This window comes from Pleurodeles waltl, chromosome 4_2 (genome assembly GCF_031143425.1).
Source record: "Pleurodeles waltl isolate 20211129_DDA chromosome 4_2, aPleWal1.hap1.20221129, whole genome shotgun sequence".
NCBI classification, from domain to species: Eukaryota; Metazoa; Chordata; class Amphibia; order Caudata; family Salamandridae; genus Pleurodeles; species Pleurodeles waltl.
In genome coordinates, this window is record NC_090443.1 from 988375235 (window position 1) to 988393757 (window position 18523).

Sequence of the window (18523 nt, forward strand, 5' to 3'; positions counted from 1 at the left end):
CATCAGTCAATATACAGTTCCACAGAGCAAAGAAATAGGAATTCAAGATGGTGTTAAGGACTCTAATAGGGTCTAATTTGATGTGTTTTGTGGACATATTGGGCTAAGCATACTGAGAAATGTAGTTGAAGGCTTCTGTTTTGTGAGTAGTAAAGAAGAGAGAAGCATAATCCTCGCCTCTGTGTCCTTAATGGAACTGAAAATTCTTGGTGAATATGCTAGCAAAGTTTTCATTCTATTAAGGACATTGAGGCGAGGATTATGCTTCTTAATCTTTACTACGACAAAACAGCAGCGATTTAAAAAAAACAGTAAAAACAGAAAACACACTATAAACTGAGGCTTTGAACCACCCCTCTCGTATAAACCACCAATAGCAGTCCAATTCAGTCTACAAAATAGAGAGGTAACATAAAACTTCCTCTTTCTTTGCTGCTCCGCAGTCGAGAGAAGTGCCTCGCTTTTTCATACGCTTATATTGTGCAACGCTTTTCATATCCTTATATTGTGCTGTCGAGAGTGCTATTGCTGTGCGCTGTGCTTCTTTGACCTTTCCGTCTGTTAGAGCTGCGTGTTTAGGTGCGTGTTGCACTTCCTAATGTAGGTCTATTTCCGATATTTTATTTTATTTCCGATACTTTATTCAGACATTTATTTATTGCTTAGACATTATTTCTTTTGTACGAGTCCCGGCTCCGGCTCCTCTTCTTTCCCCGTCTTCTTCAGACCTGCAGTCCATCAGGCATTCTTGCCTGACCTCCATGGGCCCTCGACCTGTGTTCACAATGCGCAACGTAGTCCAAGTGCTCAGCTGCTCTCTCCATTCAGCACGCGGATGTCTGCCCCGGGCTGCAATAATTGGGGCCTCTTTCCACAGGCATGAGGCCAGAAGGCCAAATTTGTCATTTTGCCAGCACTGTTATTGTGAAATATAACACCTCCTCGAGACTTGCAGTGGTCGGCCCCAACACTTGCTTTGGAGGTGACAAGAGGTGGTGCCTTTGTTTATCTTTTCATTCACTGTAAGAGTTTGTTTGAAACAACACTGCCAGGCATGAAGGACTGGGGAGACAGAATGAGTACAGGGTGAGAGAAAATACAAAACGCGATGTAGTTTGCATCCGGGGTTCACAGAGCAATAACTCTTTATCTTGCGTTGCATGCAGAAAATACTAAGGGCCAGATGTAGCAAAGGTTTTTACCCATTCTGTGTCTATGGGGAAAAGTGTTCGTACATATGGCCCCATATCTCTTTCCTATTCTCTCACACACATACAGCATGTCTATCTTAATCTACAGCACAGAGGAATTCAAGGACTAATTTACAACCACAAATTATACTTATACTGTTATTTTAAAGAGAGTATGAATACAATAAGATAAATGCAAACTTCGATTTATATCATGTGGCCTTTGCAATAGATCTGGTTATATCACAGGGCATATATTTCTACTAAATTGGTCATTTCTTTTTTAAGCTTATTTCACGTACTTTAAAGATATGTTGTTTGGCATGTCTGAACTTTTACTGTGCACGTCTATCAAAAAATGTATTGCCTACCTTTCTTTGTTAAATATTTTGTAAGAATACAGTCTGATTTAAGAGTGTCCGCCAGTGCACAACAATGCATCATTAAAAAGCGACAAGGCCAGCTCTATGAAGTGTTTTTTTTTTTTGGTTTTTTTTCGCACTCAAGATATTACCTTTCTGATAAACCCTTAACACACATGGCTTGTCCCCAGCATCTTAAAAACCTGCACATGTCCAATCACAAATACTTCAATTAAACCGGTTGCGTTGTTCTTCACTGTACTCGTATTTCAGCATAAAGAGATCCACTCAGTATAAAAAAAGGATTTCCAAATGACTCAATCTGCAAGTGCATCCAGTTCCTCACGCTACAGAACTGTTTTGGGTTGGTTCTCCTTTGAAATGTCATTTTCAGACTGCTCGCCAGACATATCCTTTGTAGTGATGCCCCTCACAATAGAGTAGTCTCCAAACTGGTGCACCCATAGCAGAGACACAAAGGTGTGAGGGCTCTGCACTGAAGTGTAACCAAGGTAGACAAAAAAGCTTCGTCTCATCTAAAGTTCTCCCTTCAATGTGCAACTCCACCTCCTTCTCATCTCTAGCATGTACAAAAAGGCAGTGTTCTGGGGAAATAATTTGCTAACAAAGTCTAATTGAATATTCACACTGGTGTTTGCATCGCCTTTCTCTACCCACTGGAATGCAGATAATACTAATTATGTCCTCTCCCTTCACCTGGTGCCAGTGCAGACCAGAGGCATTTAGATGGCTGCCACTCTGCTTTGTAGTTAATGCTATTAGCCTAACTTGAAGATGAACACCAGACGACATCCACTCCATCATCTGCTTAATCTCCTTTCAACGTGTGCCCAGTTTCTCATGTATAGCATCGCACTTATATGATCTTGAAATTACTGCTTCCTCTGAGTGCAGGCTAAACCTTTGGATATTTATCGACGTATGTGTCCTGCCATTATTTTTCACTTTTATCCCTTGAACTGCTTAACTGACCTAGCGAGTGGGTGGTTTAGCAGTAGCCTTGCAGCAACCACATTGTCTTAGCTGATTCTACTATCTTTCAGAGGTACCTAATGTAGGACAATCTTCACAAGTACATGTTGTTTTGTTTTCTTCATTCTTGCATCCTCAAACCGCATGCTCTCTCAAAAATATTCTCCATGTTCCATAAAGCTGACATGAGAAACTGACCTTTTAATTAAAACTTCTGGTTGTCTTCTTTTCTTTTTTTTTCTTCTCTTTCAAGTGCCCCTCTCCTTTCCATTCAATCCCATGCATGCCTCTTCTCTCTGAGCAGAATCTACTCTGACACATGTATTCTTGCCTTATTCTCTAGTATAGTGTTTCTGAAAATTGCCCAAAACTTATTTACAAGATCCTTCCTCTGAAAGTCATACCTGTGCAACCTAACAATACCTAATCTTTTCTAACTCATCTATTAATCTCACCAAACGTGCTTGAGCTCACACATAGTACTAACGATTATAACCAACCCCTATTGATTTAGTTCACCATAAAGAAACTGGAATGACTGTATGGAATGGTTTCTTGAACGCATAGGAAGAATCTCAATAACTAACAGTAACCTATACTGGACTAACCACTAACGTTGGGTTCCGGAGGAGCATACTGCATGAGGTAAAGAGCTTCAATACTTCGCCAAAGGTAGTAAACACTGTATATATGCAATTACAGTTCAATGAAACAATATGCTAATGGTATAAGAAAGAGACGCAAGGGAATGGATGTAATGTTGCCCACATTTCTTTGTTCTCAAGTTACCGATGGTCACACTTTAAAATGGTACAAAATTGTTAACCCCACAGGTTTAGGCAGTAGGCTAGTGGATTCCCATCAATTTTGCCTCACAATCACTAACATCTTTTAGGTCTGCTGCAGCCTGCGATGCGATTACAGTTGTCTTCGGTGAACCAGCACAGCACTTTTCTTTGATCTAACCTCTTCAGTTATGAATGTTGACACAGAGATTTTAATACACAGACGCAGTCAGAATGGTGTTGCTGCCTGCGGTCATGACCCATTCAAATTTAGGGACATTGACTTAAAAAAACACTTCTGCAATTAAGTATTTAGGAACTGTTTGAAAATAGATATATAAATATCACAAAAATTCTAGTGGGGCAGTCTTTTTTTGGCCACAAAATGTTGGTACGTTTGAGTGGTAGATTGCACTCTCACATGATGTCACTCCGAGTTCCCCAGTATCGGGGTTAATGTGTCCCCCATCACCATCTGGTATGTGTACTAGTCTTCACATTTTCATTTTCATCATTCCATGTAAACAGTGTACAAGTAAACTTCTCACATGTATTTCATAGTCTCTAGAAATCCTCATAGCAGCTAAATTATTTTGGTATGCTGCCATACTGCTTCATAATCCATTTCAGTTTCAAAACTAGTGCTGTTAAGTGTTCCTCTATTTTAATTTGTTCCTTGGCTGTCTCTCAAGTTGCTCTATCCTGATCAAAAATAGACACTCTGTCCTGGGTTTTACTCTGCATCTTCTAGGGTTTTTGCATGATTAATGCTGGGTTTGAATGACTAGTATGCTTACTAAAAATCATAATGGATGAACTACTCATGCCTAATATGGAACAGCTTGACAGTTTTTTATATTTATTATACCAGTTCATAATTAGCTAATCAGAAATTATGGCAAGGGATATATGTTACGTGATTACTGTTTTCAGTGGACATTCTCATTTGCAATACCTGCTTTCCCCTTGGACACATTTTGTACTTGAATTTTGATCTCAGATGCAGTGTCCCACTACCATACATGATAGCACTTTACCAAAGGCTGCTCATAGTTCACTCCAGCAAGTTTTTATTTGGACACACTCCAACATGTGGTGCACTTTGCACGGTTCAGGGCAAGTGGCTCCTCATTAAGAGGTGAATCTGAGCCAGTCTTGGCTTTTCAACCACCAAAGACACAACGCTCACAAGCTGGACTTGATGCTAACGTGGACTTGTAGAAAGCCTGCCACTCCTTTGCCATCAATGCTGGCTTGTGGGCCGATGCCATATGTCACCCATGCCTGGTTTTCATCCAACAGCAATATGCTCTTGAGTAAACAAATACAATTGACTGGACTAACAGACACACACTCTGTTTTATTGTGTTCGGTATGTTTCTGTCGGTGGTTTCTATGTGCTGTGAGTAATGCTTGCTAGATTCAGGATATGTATTGTCTCTTGATTTATGGTAATTGGTGTTGCCTCTACAGCTGGCTTTAAGGAACACTGGTTATGCATTTGTTAGCACTGTAAGCAACATTGGTTTTTATGCTTGTAGGCACTGTAACAGACATTGGTTGCAAAGCACATGGGAAGAATCCCCTTTAATGTGCATGTTTTGTGCCTTTGTACAGGTGGGGTGGTACAATGCAATCCTACAGCCTGGCTTCCATCTGCAGTACCATGAGGACACATTGGCCTTCGTTGTGCTTAGTACTCCATCCATGTTTGAAAAAGCCTTCAAGCCTTTCATAAGTCAGCAGCTCCTGCAGCGCGTGAGGGACCCAATTGATGAGTGTGTCTCTTATTATATCTCAGTCATGCAGAAGGTAAGTTTGTGAAGGCCTCATTCATAGTGGTAAAAGTCTAGTTTCATGGTTGGTAAATATAGGTTGGAGATGAGTACATGGTGTGCCAAAGTGCAATGTATGCACAAAAGAGGAAAACGAGGAAATGTAATACTCTTATCAGATCAAGAATACCACATCAGAAAACACAAGATTCTTTAGAAATGCCCTCACCCACTAATAGTGGCATGCCTCATCACTTGGTGTGCTACAACATCCCTACGCAGCCCAAACAAAGTCTGGCATGGAGCAAAAGGAATTGGGGAAAACAATACATATCAAACACAGAAAGCTCTTTTATTATTGCGGGGCTGGGGTGGGAAGGAGAGAGGCATATAGGGAAACAATTTACACACGACCAAATTGATGCTAGCAAACAATCTTACAATCCAGTAACCCTCTTATTTTGCAGCTCCACCACCCTACTAATAGAAATCTTCTTCTATTATGGGCAGATTTTAAATTCCTAGTCACCCACCTTTAACGGACACAGGGCATTTTCCCAAAACATTTGAGATGGCCTCACACACTACCTGGTGTCATGCTTCATGATTGGCCACCCCGCACAATAAAGCATACTCCAATGTCAGGTGGGTCCCCGTTTTTGGTGAACTACATATTTTTACTTTGCATAACAGTGTGCGACTACAGGGAGACACTCCCAATCGTACTTCAGTTCCAGAGAAATTCAGAGTGAAACTTGGAAAGCAATTTTTGTTGTATTTCATGAACTATTCCCTTGACCCTCACGTTCCTTTGGGTGGTGTGTGAGTGTGGTGATGGTATGCCAGCTGAAAATATAGCAAATTGTAGGCTGCAAAAGATTGTGCACTAGGAATTAGTTTGAAAGAGTACGGTTACAATTATGAAGTATTGAACCATGAATATATGGGTTCTGAGGTGACAGGGGGCTATTTCACACTTGCTTTTGGAAAAATGCATTGTTTTTATTTTTTTCCCCATTTATTTCATTTATATTCTCAGGATCACCTGTGTGTGGTTACTTAAGAGCGTCAAATAAGGTCATTATATGTTGGATAAATGTATTGCATCCCTTAAACAAAGACTAAATGTAAGGGGTGGAACAATAAGTGGGATCTTTAGTCGTGAGGACGGCCGAATGACCCTGTTGGGCGATTGAGAGCGGCCAAAACATGTTTACAAGAGAGCAGATAGAAGGGATGAAAGGGCACTAATACCCCCGTTTCAACACTGTGATTGACTTTTTAATCCTATCCATGAAGTCCAATAGTAAAGAGAGTTTAGGACTTCCATGAGGTAGTTTTATTATTTTTTTGTTCTGCAGAGTAGCTCCCTATACAAGTGTGTGTATTGTCTTCCTCAATTCCTTTTGCTCAATCCCTGACTTTGGTCCGCACAGGGATGTTGTAGCATGACCAGTGATGAAGCTGCCACTATTGGTGAGTGTGCGCATTTCTAAAGAACCTTGCATTTTTCCGATGTGGTATTCTTGATTTGATAAGAGTATTACATTTCCTTATTTTCCTCTTTTGTGTGTGTGTGTGTCTATGGTTATAAAAAATAAGGGCCAAGTATGACGGTCCATACCCGCTGTGGCAATCCGACAGCTGCATCCCTGGTGGTCCAACTGCCAGATTACGATCCTGGCAGTCGGACTGCCAGGAGACCACCACCAGGATCAGCGATCCCGACAGGTACATGGCGGTGAAAGTTGTGGTCAGCCACGGCAGTGCCAAGTTCAGCACCGCCATGCGGATCACAACTTTTCTTTCCGTCAGCCTTCCCATGGCGGGGTCCCTGGAACATGAAAAGGCTGGCGGAAAGGCAGAGTTGGGGCCACCGCCCCCTGTTCAGCACACTCAGAATGCGCACTGTCTGCTATGGCTGTGCGCATTCCGTAGGTGCTGGGGCCACTGTCTGTGCGACGGCATTGGCCTCATCTCCCTGAGGGAGCCAACGCCAATCCCACTGCACTGTTTCTGCCAGTCAGTCTGCCACGACGGCTTTATGGCCACCTCCCCACTGCTGAAATGCAGTTCAGGCGGTTAAACCGCAGATCTCATAATTAGGCCCCAAGGGAGGACAGAAAAGGAGAGGTACCTCTCTCTCCCCTTTTTTGTATGTTTGGGTGCTGAAGTGTAAGCCAGGTCTGGTCTGATCATCACGGCCCTTTGCGATTCGGTAATAGCGATTTCTTAAAAATCGCAAATGCTATTACCGAATCGCAAATTGCGATACCGGCCCCATTCGCAGGTATGGCCTGTTGGCCCATAACTGCGAATTTTTTGCATTTCCAAAATTGTGATTTCTGAACCAGAAATCGCAATTTTTTAAATGCAAAAGCCCAGGGTGCTGGGGGCCTAAGGCCCTCTCTGCTGCACCCCAAAAATGTTTTGGGGGACATGTAAGGTGCACACATTCCAAAAGGGCATGTGTGCTTTACATGTTCAATTTAAAAATGCATTTTTAAATTTTGCACCAGGTTACCACCTGGTTTCATTTCATGGTATTTTGCATGTGCAAAATGCCATTCTGCGAAAAATCGCAATTTGTGATTTTTTGCGACATTGTCTTGCGATGTGGATTTTACGAATCGCAAATTGCGACTCGCAAAACCAGGTCGCAACGCAAGAAATCGCAATTTTAGCGATTTCTTATTTGTGGTCTGCGAATGCTTTTCATGCATCGCAGACCACTTTTTTGCACTCGCAAACGGACGAATTTTGCGATTCGCACCGTTTGCAAGTGCAAAAACATTTCATACATCTGGCCCATTATGCGCTGTGATGGGCAGCGTGAGAGCTGCACTCTGCTCTTTAGGACTGTAGGTTCTATTGTTTAGTCACTGGCACGAATCACAAGTAGTGTACAGGCACTCCAACGTCTCCCAAGCAGAACATGTGTTCATTTTCCTCCACTCTCCTTGGAAGAGGGCCATCCCTGTGCAGGTGAGTCATAAATTAACTTCTGATCTTATACACTTTGTCACACTTTAATTATTTAGTAAAATCTTTAAACACACTTGCAACCTTTTCTAAGCTAAACAAATGTGAAGAGCCCATTGTAGTTTTTTCCCTGTTGTCCTTTGTTGCCCATCCAAGCTTCATTGTGGTTTTCATGTTTTTCAGCAAGGTTAAGAAGCACACCCTATGCTGGCCTCTTTATCCTGCAGTTAGAGACAATGATGCTGAGTTGAGTCTTTCACATATCTACATTTGTCTTTGTGTCCGCTCTGGCTTTCCTTAGTCTACCTTTTCATAGGTAGCTAAGCCATGTTATCAAGATTATTCAACTTCATCTTTTCATTATACAAAATCTGTCCATATCTTGCCCTTGTGTCTGTATCTGTCAAATGCATACGCCCTATTGTCTTTATCCACTCCCAGAGATGTCTGGTGAAATTTAAAATCAGCGTTGCATCACAACATGTCTGTAATTGCACAGTCTAGTGAAAATATTCCAATACTCAGTAATGTTGTCCCTACTTTCTTCTTTTTTGGGACTAGTAAAAACTATCCCAAGTGCAATATTATGCACTTCACCATAAGCTTGTTTTGTGTTTACCTGAAGTTTACCTTAAGCTTTTTACACATTTATCCTCTTCTTTTTTTTCTTTCATTGAATGCTTTTGTTCGTCCACACTCTTGCCATCAGTCATAGTCTTCGCAGAAAATAAAATAATATGCTTAAAAGCATGATATACAAACATATCCAATTAAGGTCCAAAACTGTACATAGTAGACCTTCCATTTTGGAATGTAAATTGTATTTGTTTTAAAGTTCTAAGTAAAGCTTATAATAAAAAAAAAAGAAAACTTGCAAAGTTAAGAAAGAAAAATGTTTGGTAACATACCTTTCTTCTAAATAAATATTCAAAGCACTAAAGCGTGTAGCTGTTGTAGCGGAAAGGCTCTACAATGGATATGCTCCTTCCTGTCTGGCAGAACACAGAGAGCCAGACTCCCACCTTACCTGTCAGAACCCACGGAGATCAGTTGCACAATTCCAAAAGGCTTCTCCCTTAGCCCCATACTTTTCAGCACCTACTTGGCCCCGCTCGCATCCATCGTCAGGGACCACAGGCTGAACATAGTCTCTTACGCCAACGATACCCACCTGATCATCTCATTGACTGAAAACCCCACTACTGCCGTCGCCGCCTAGATGAAGCACAGCTGCCTTAAGCTCAACTCTAACAAGACAGAGATCCTCATCCTGGGAACATCCACATCAGCCTGGGGCGACGCCTGGAGGCCATTGACCCTTGGCACACCTCTAAACCCCCCTCCTCCTACAAACCACACCACACACAACCTTGGCTTCATCCTGGCCTCATCGCTCACCATGACCCGCCAAGTCAACTCAGTCGCATCCTCCTGCTTTCACCCACTCCGACTTCTCTAGAAGATCTGCAAATGTATCCCAAAGGACTGCCGCAGTACCGTAACCCATGCCTTGGCTACCAGCAGACTTGATTATGGCAACGCCCTTATGCCGGTACCACCCAGAAGAACCTGGAGAAATAATAGCACATCCAAAATGCCTCTGCCAGACTCATCCTGGACATTGCCCACTGAGAACAAATCTCCAATTACCTAAGAGACCTCCACTGGCTTCCCATCGAGAAAAGAATTAACTTCAAGCTCCTGGTCCATGCTTAGAAGGCCCTTTACAACCTAGGACCCATCTACTTCAATCACCGCATCACCTTCTAATCCCCCACCAGATCTCTTCGCTCAACAAGCACTAGTCACCGTACCCGAATTCGGAAGGCCTGGTGGAAGATCCTTCGCCTACCTCGCGGGAATGAAATGGAACACCCTGCCCCTGAACCTCAGGCAGTCATCATGGCTAACTGCATTCAGGAAAGACCTTAAACCCTGGCTCGTCAACCGAAGGTCAAAGGACAAACCCCCTTAGCGCCTTGAGACCCTTAAGGGTGAGTAGTTGCGGTTAATAAACCCTGATTTGATTTGATTTGAGTTCTAACAGTTACAGAAGAAATATTAAAGGAAATGAAAGAAAAAAAATAAAGGTCAGAAGAAAGATATTGAGAAATAAACCAGACAAAATAGAGACAGGAATAAAGGGAGAATGAAGCAAAAGGTACAGAGGAAGAGAAAGGAAGGGTAAGAAAACAAAGTAGAATGAAAAAAAGGAAGGAGAAAGAAAGTTATTAAATAATCAAAGCGATGTTAAGGAAAGAATGGAGAGCAAAATGAGTAAAGAAAAAGAAAGCAAGAATTGGAAAGGGGACAAATTATATTTATGCCCTGGCCCTTCATTAGTTCTTGGTGGTGAAGATGGCTATTGGGCATTGTTTTTTTTTCTTTCCATGGGCTAATGCATTACATCAGTATAACATCACAAACAGACTTAACCTGTGCAGAGATAGTCTCTGAATTCCAAAGCATGCTCCGTGTTTACAATGGTAATGTGCAACCCTCATTTATTAGGGTGCTGATGTCCGCGGCATCCTTTTAAAGTAGGCTGTAGGTATTTGTGCCAAATGCAGATAGATCATGGGGTGCAAGGTTTGAGTGCAATTTACTTTTATAACTGGAAGGAAAGAGAGACTCCACATAGCTACCGAAATGACTCCAAGCCTCGTGCAACTCCTTAAAGCCAGTCAAAGCTTTTAAACAATTGCAGGAAGATTTACTATTATTTCATGCAACGCAGCGCAGCAAGGGAATGCTGCGCTGAGCTGCGTGAAAGGGAGAAAACAGATATACTCCTATGGAGCATTTCTGCCCTCACCTTGCAGTTGCGCACTGCCCAGCACCAATGCAGACACCCTTGCACCTTTGTAACATAGTGCATCTTAGTGCAAGGATGCCTATGATACAGGCTTGATTGTTTTTTGTTTGCAGGAATGGACACCTTCCTGCACAAAAACGGCCCTTAGGGACATATTCTTCCATATATATGTGTTGCAGAATGCAGCACACATGGAAGGAGGTGGAAGTAATCAGGAGAAGTAAAGATATTTCACTAATACGACTCTTTTGGAGCAGACCAAGGTTTACAAGTCATTGTAAATCTAGGTTTGCTTGAACATGCATGGGTAGATACATGTTAGTTCCCATGCTCCACTCATGTAACACCTACCCAATGCAAAATATCGTAAGTCAGCACTATGCGCTACGTTGCGTTTCTTAGTATTTACAAGACCAAGCAAAGCCATACAAAGTGGCTTTGCATGACTTAGTAAATGCCAAAAATGATTTTACATTTGGGCTGTGCCAAAAAAAAGATTCAACCCTGCTGCAAAATCATAGTAAATATGTCCCAATTCATTTGTCCAGTTGGTTTATTTGAAATGACCCAAGAAGTACTACTGCTGCTTAGATGTATTAGGTTGTCAATTGAAAACCCAAAACTAGAAATAAAGTGCCATGTGAGCATAGTGATCTTACTTCCCTAGCTGAAGGCTGTATAACACGCACACAGATAGTTCCTCTTGAGTACGTGTAGCACGGTCAGTAATAGAGTCGTCTCTGATATTTACACCCTTTACTGTCGCCTTTTATCCCAGATATTCTCCCTGTATCTTTAAATCCATCAATATGTGATATCTCTCTGTCAAACCTAAGGGTCACCAGTGGCGTGCATGGTCTGGGGCAATAGAATAGATACATTATCTTTTGATTAACTTTTTCCAAGTGGCCAACAACATTCACATCCTTAAAGTGAGGGCATTCCTGCTTGCCACTGTCCTTAAACTTGTACTTCATGTGCATGGTGTGTTCCTTAGCATAATATTGGGCCCTATAGAGACCACGTGCAGTGATGCAGCATCACACCATGGCATGCAGAGACTGCAAGGATAGTGACAGAACATGACTTAAGGCCTTGCAGGCACCACGCACCCTGTGATAGAACATACCAGGCAGGGACCACATGTGCAGGGCTATATCATGAAACTAAGACTGTGGGTGACTCTTGTATTGTGTACAGCCTTACATACGCACCTTCAGGTGCCACAAGTGCGGTGCTAGAACATGATGCCACGACCAAGGGGGACTGCATATACATCTACAGCATGACATTATCTAATTTATCCACCAAAACTCAGTATATGACAGCATGACATAAAGAACTACACTGATAAACCGAGCAGTGTGAAATGCCCTGTACGCTTTGCCATGCACTTTGCAGATTGTGACACGTTTTGTACAATTCTATTAGTCATAAATAGGGACTGGAGATATTTTGCTGTACTGTAATGTTTTCTATGGAATGCAGCTAAGAAACCATCACCCACACCTTACGTATCAGTCTATAAAATGTATAAGGCTCTTGTCAAAGTGAATGTCTCCGGAAACTTTAATGCTTACTGCTTGACTTAATTTCTTAGGTTTTTCACTCATGGTTCAGTCAACCCTCTCTCTGCTTTGGTGCATAGCCTTAACGCCCCTGATACTGAGCCCCCACCTTCTGTCTCCTACACATACTGTATTCTATTATTAGGTTGCATATGTTGTATCATCTCTGTTTGACCCCTCTATGCTCTCTACCAGTCCACTGAGTAGGGTCTGCTACCTGTATCCGCCCCCTGTCTGTGCTGAGTGCACTGTGCATGTGTCTTGTATGTGGTCTATTCCCTGCATCTTCCTGTGTCTGCATCTGCCTCTGCCTCTGTATGTGTTCTGTTTGTTGTGCGTGTCCCCATATGTGCACAGTTATGTTTATCTTCCACTGTATACGCTCTTTTTGTCTGTTTGTCCCGAATATATGCCATGATCTAGGACACTGATATTTGCTCTGTTATAAATGTCTGCCACTGTGTATGCCGCTCTCTGTGTCTGTGCCTTTGTGCATGCTTTGTTTTCTGTGTCTTTCACTTGTATGTGCTTTTGTTGTGTACATTTGTGCCCTGTATGTAGTCCATTTATATTTATCCCCTTCATATTCGTCTTTGTCTGTCACCTCTGAATGCTCTGCCTTCCATATCTGTGTATTGTGCTGTCGTGCGCATCTGTCCCTAGTGCATGCTCTGTTGTTTTTGTTTCTTTGTGTGCACTGTCTGTTCTCGTTATGTCCTATGTTGTTTGCTGTCCTCTGTTATTTCTGTAATTCCTCTGTATGCACACAGTTGTGTTTGATGTGTTGGTGTTGTACAGTGAGTGCAGAGAGGAGGTGAAAAATGTTATATTATCATTAACCCTCCCTCGTCAGACGCATTAGGGTACTTTAAACATTTTATGGTATATTTGTGTCGATTGCCAGTATATTTGTGTTGATTGCCAGTAGATTTGATATACTCAAAATCTGAATATTTTTTGGCTAATTCTGGAGATTCCTTGAAGTTCAGGAAGAACTGGTTTGCTAAACACCATCAATTAGAAGTGAGAGATATTTTTAAGTGAGCACTAAAGTTCCGGACCACAGAGTTGGCAAAGTTTGCCATTCCTGAGCCTGGCTGTGTTCCCACTATGGGGAGCTTCCCTATGGGGATCACAAAAGTAGTTGTGTTTCTATTCTAGCTTGTTTTCAGGACCCAGGGCTGCCAAGCCACCCTGTTTCTAGGAGTGTGATTAAAAACAAGAGACATGCTAGTTCAGTCACTCCTGAGAGGGCCTGTCTGACATTTTGGACTGAGCAGTTACTGTTCCTTTCTCCTCCAGCCTTTGTGATCTGGCTCAGTAAGTGCAGGAGGCGTCTTGCCCATTTCCAGCTTCGTCATATGGGGTGCCCTCATTGGAGGAATATAGCAAGCAGTACCATGTGCTTCACGGTGATCTGGTCTTTGCATGTGTGAGATCTATTGTGTTTCTTTCTTTGCTGAGGTTCAATACCATCACTATTTGTGTTTTAGCGTATCTGTGCTTATCAGAAATTATTCCTACGTTCTGTGCGTAAGGCGTTTGCTCCTTCCATTTAGTATATTGATGCTGGTGCAGGGTTTCTCAGTAAAAGGAGCACAATCATGGTTTTTCCATGAAGCACAAGACTGCTCTTTGGAGAAGAGACCACATGTTCATGGCAGTGAAATCTCAATGTATAGATGATGTTTGCTTCTAGAGCCTCCCAGAACAGAGGGTGGATGTGATGTATGATTATGAGATGCTTCCAAACCGACGTCCGAAGGTCCTTGTTCAGACAGCAGCACATGTGGCCGGAGCTGCATATTACTATCAGAGGAGCGACGTCCAGGGAGACCCATGGGGCGAAAAGGTAAGATACCTTGTTTTCAGTTCCCCAGACATGGCTCTGTGGGGTGTCAAACCCTTTAAACAAAGTGCACAAACTGGTGGTACAGAGTTATAACAACAGGGTAGAATTGTCTCAATTATGCAGACACAAGAACTGTTCAGGAAAGGACAAGGTTAATTCATGCAATATACAAGGATTGCACAGACTGCTAGAGAAGTCTGGAATGCCTTTCCTGAGGCATCAATGAGCTGTAAGAAGCTGGTGGCCAATATTTACATGGCATTGAGGCAAGATTGATGCAGAAAAGGTGAAGTGTTGCACCTAAAATGGGTGTCAGACATGGACAAATCACTTAACAAGAAGTAATGAGAAAAGGCATGCCAAAGGGTTAAATAAGTATCAAGTAATGCTCGAGTCAAACTCTATCCGTATTACTTTCTGCAGAAGACCTATTTGACAAAATGTTAATTGAATATTATTTACCCAGGTGCTCACTTAAAAGTCTCAGTTGTCAAACTGATGCTGCAGATTAATATACATATGACTTGACAATGTCCAGTGATACAGAAATTCTGGACAGAAGTAAAGGATTACAATAATGTGTGGAGGGAGATACCCCAACTACCAATACAACCATTCCTTTTGGGATGAAATCCACTCCTGATGTTTAAAAAAAAAAAAAGCAAGATAGGCAAAATGTTTGCAACTATGGAGGTGGTACTGGCCAAAAGATGCATTGCCATTCGCTGACTGAGTCCAACCCGCCTTAAGATGGCAGATGGATGGCTATAAGACCTATTGGAATGGTCAGCCGCAGAAGAAGTACAAATGAAGAAAGTTAGATATGATGAAAAGCCTACTGGTATACTGGGCAAAAATGCTCCGGAAACTCATGGACCCCTCCAGACACTGGACTGCCGTGAATACCAGAAGGAATTCTGGTGAACCCTAGCACTGAAAGAATAATCGGAGCTAATCTCTACAGAAAAGAGCACACGGGGTGTAGCATGAAGTATTAAGAGAGGTATTGGAAATGGTTTACCAAGGAAACAGTCATACAATCGAAAACTATGTTGTTAAAACACAAATAGCATCAGAGGCCTGATAAGCAATATTCACAGGGTCCTCGCATTCACACCATTCAGAATTATAAAAATAGCAAAATAAAGGATATAAAAAAACAGAATAGTGTTAGAACTGTATGATCACTGATGTTACAATACTCAATAGTTTGACTATGAGCACACCAGTTGTCAGGGTGCTGAAATGCGTATCTGTTGGTATGAGTATGTTGTATTAAGAGATAATGTAAAAACCAAATAAACAGATTGCGGAAAAAAGAATAGAATCAATGTGAGAGCTGGCAAACGCAAACTTGAGACTAACTGTCAAGGCAAGGAATGTGGAAGTTAAGCGTGAGACATCAACATTCTAAACAGAGGGCCAAACAACTGGCAAAGGAGACAGAGGAATAATGTATGTTAAATTATAATTCAGTGGGCCCACCAGTCAATCAATCAATCAATCAATCAGTCAATTACTTGGGCATAATTTGCACCAATGTACATTAAATGGCACAGTAAGAATAAGAAGTACAGATGGAAAAAAGTAGTAACTTAGACCTGGAAAACAAATTCCTAGATAAGAATGCATTCTTAGGAAATGCATAAAGAGTTGTTAGTGTACTCAAGGAGGAAATATTTGGGAAGCATATGAAAACGAAAATATACACCACAGCACTGGCTCAGCATAGAAGAGGAACAAAATAGATATGCCCAGTGAATAATACATCAGGTAACAGAGCAACACAAAAGAAATAGAGTTTACAGACAATTATGTATCCTCATTCATCAGTATTAAACTTGTAGAGATGCGTAATTAGATGTATTTATGAGAGACATTCTCCTAAAGGGGCAGATAAAGTGGCCAACGCATTGGACAGGTAGGTGACCACAGAAGAGATACAAAAAAAGCCATTTTATATCAGCAAAGTCACCCACTCACTCCTCCAAGTCTAAACAGAGTACCTTTGTTATTCTTTCCCAAAATATGTAAGGAAATATGCTCACTAAGTCTGCAGATGTTAGTAACAAGATAAGAATATGGTACATTTTCCAGGGACTTACAAGAGGTTTTTATATTAATAATCCCAAAAGAAAAAAACATCCTGGAGTATTATGCGTCATACTGGTCTGTATCTCTGGAAAATGCTGAAAAAAATATTGTGACCACAATATTAGCAAACAGACTATGATGATGTATATTGCTGTATCTTGGAGCCCTCTACCCCCTGTCATCACAGGTGATGAAAGTTCTTGGAGTGTTAAGAAAGTCTCAAGATGAGGTATCATCAGGAAAAAGTCTGCATGCATATTGAATTTCATGGCATAGAAATATTGAAACTAAAATATTGGAAGGTAAGTAAAGATTTTCTATACTTAACTTCACATATACGATATAGATATATGCATACGTGTGTGTGTGTGTGTGTGTGTGTATATATATATATATATATGCACTTTATGGTCAGTGGAAGGCTCATTGCTGAAACGAGTCACCACATTTTCTGAGCATTCGCTCTGCATCTTTGAAATTGATTAAATACGAACCTGGTTTCTGGGTCGTTACTTACCTGGCTGTGCTGCCTTTTTTTCTCCGGAAGTTATTTGGATAATTTTGCATGTTCTTGCTGGATAGAATAGATGGAGGGAGAAAATACGTCCACATATATTATACAAAAAAGAAAAGAGAACTCTGGGTAGTTCTCAAGTTTAGGTGGAGAGCAGCTCCTCTATAGAACACCCTGCAACACCAGTAACTCTCTAGATGTGCTCACCTCAAATGTCTGTTTTTCTAGCAAAGTTTTTAAGCATAGGATTGCACAGTACTATCCAATTTGAGCTAGAAAATGACAGTCTTTTGCCATTTAAAAATCAATCTAGTAGAATAGTAACTCTATACTTCTTCTATATGCACTTACCTGTCTATATTTTGGTCTTCAATAATGTGTCTACGATATTCTTGTATTATGATATTCATATTATCAATATTCAGTAGTACCTTCAGAAAGTCCATAATGTTTCTTATGTAAGAAGTTAATATAGCTGTCATGATGTCTGCTTATAAGAGCTGTACCAACCAATAGTGAAACAGTAAACATTTAATTTGGGATTCCTTTTGAAAAGTCTTAAAACTAGTATAGTGTTTATAAAGTCTGAAATCCTTATTGTAATTTTTTGGAAGGTCATAGAATTGGAGGGATCTTCGCTGTACAGCACAAAGAGGAAGGTCTATCTTGAAGATCATAAAGCTTTCCAAATTTCTGTGTGTCCTGCAAAGCAAGCCATAGATTGTGAAAAGGATAGAAAGTAAATTATGTTGCTGGCTGCCAGGAAGAAACAGAGAAAGAATATACCTTGACAGGTTACAAAAAACTGTAGATGATGTTAGTGGGGTCGGTAAAGGGTCACACATATCCAGAATTGGTATTGGTAGATCCAGTTAGTGATACATGATTAGCTTCACCAAGCAGTAGAAGAGCATACAAACAGGCTGGATAAAGACAATGCGATAAGTGACACAGGTTCTTATGAGTTGTGGGGACTTGGTGGTGGGGGGGGGCTGGAGGAACATTTTCTGGAACCTTACCACCAGTCACCAAAGAGATTTCCCAGATGTGGGAGCTAACAGTAATTTAATGAATAGGAGGAAGAATTATTAGAGTAACTCTTTTGTGCATAGGTGAATAGTTGGCAATGTGAATGCTTTTCAAGGGCAGAATGGAAAATACTTTTAAAAAAAAACATGTACATTATTAAATCCCTCAAGTTTAAATGTGATTCCTGCTTTAATTTCCAGGCAGCCTGATTAGATTAAACAGATGTAAGACTATTGTGTGGGAGATATGGAAGATCACACATGGGCAGAGGCTTTAATGTGGCCTAGATAAGTACCCATATAAGTGACAGACTAAAGTGCAGTTAGGGTTTTTCTTGATACAGTTCTTTTGGAAGCATGTGAACAAAGCAACATCCAAAGTAGTTTGGTAGGAAATGGAGATTCTCCTCAATACCTGCCTTGCTGAATATGTGGGAAAAGCTTGAAAGAATCAGACATATTGGTGCTGCCCTCATTCTAGGAGTTGTCAAAAGCTGTGTAGCTAACCATTGGCTACATCTCTTCTGTGTCTGACAGCTAAACCCCACGCCCCTCCAGTAGGAAA

The 18523-nt window shown here is 41.3% G+C and overlaps 1 protein-coding gene across 1 annotated transcript in view; it reads left to right on the top strand.

Moving 5' to 3' along the window:
- The window catches only part of MMACHC (metabolism of cobalamin associated C), a 39060-nt gene that overhangs the window by 10855 nt on the left and 9682 nt on the right, over positions 1–18523 (top strand). Inside the window, exons 2-3 of the mRNA XM_069232842.1 lie at positions 4948–5142; positions 14170–14322. Of these exons, the coding sequence (XP_069088943.1) occupies positions 4948–5142; positions 14170–14322 (348 nt within the window). The remainder of the gene's footprint in view (positions 1–4947; positions 5143–14169; positions 14323–18523) is intronic.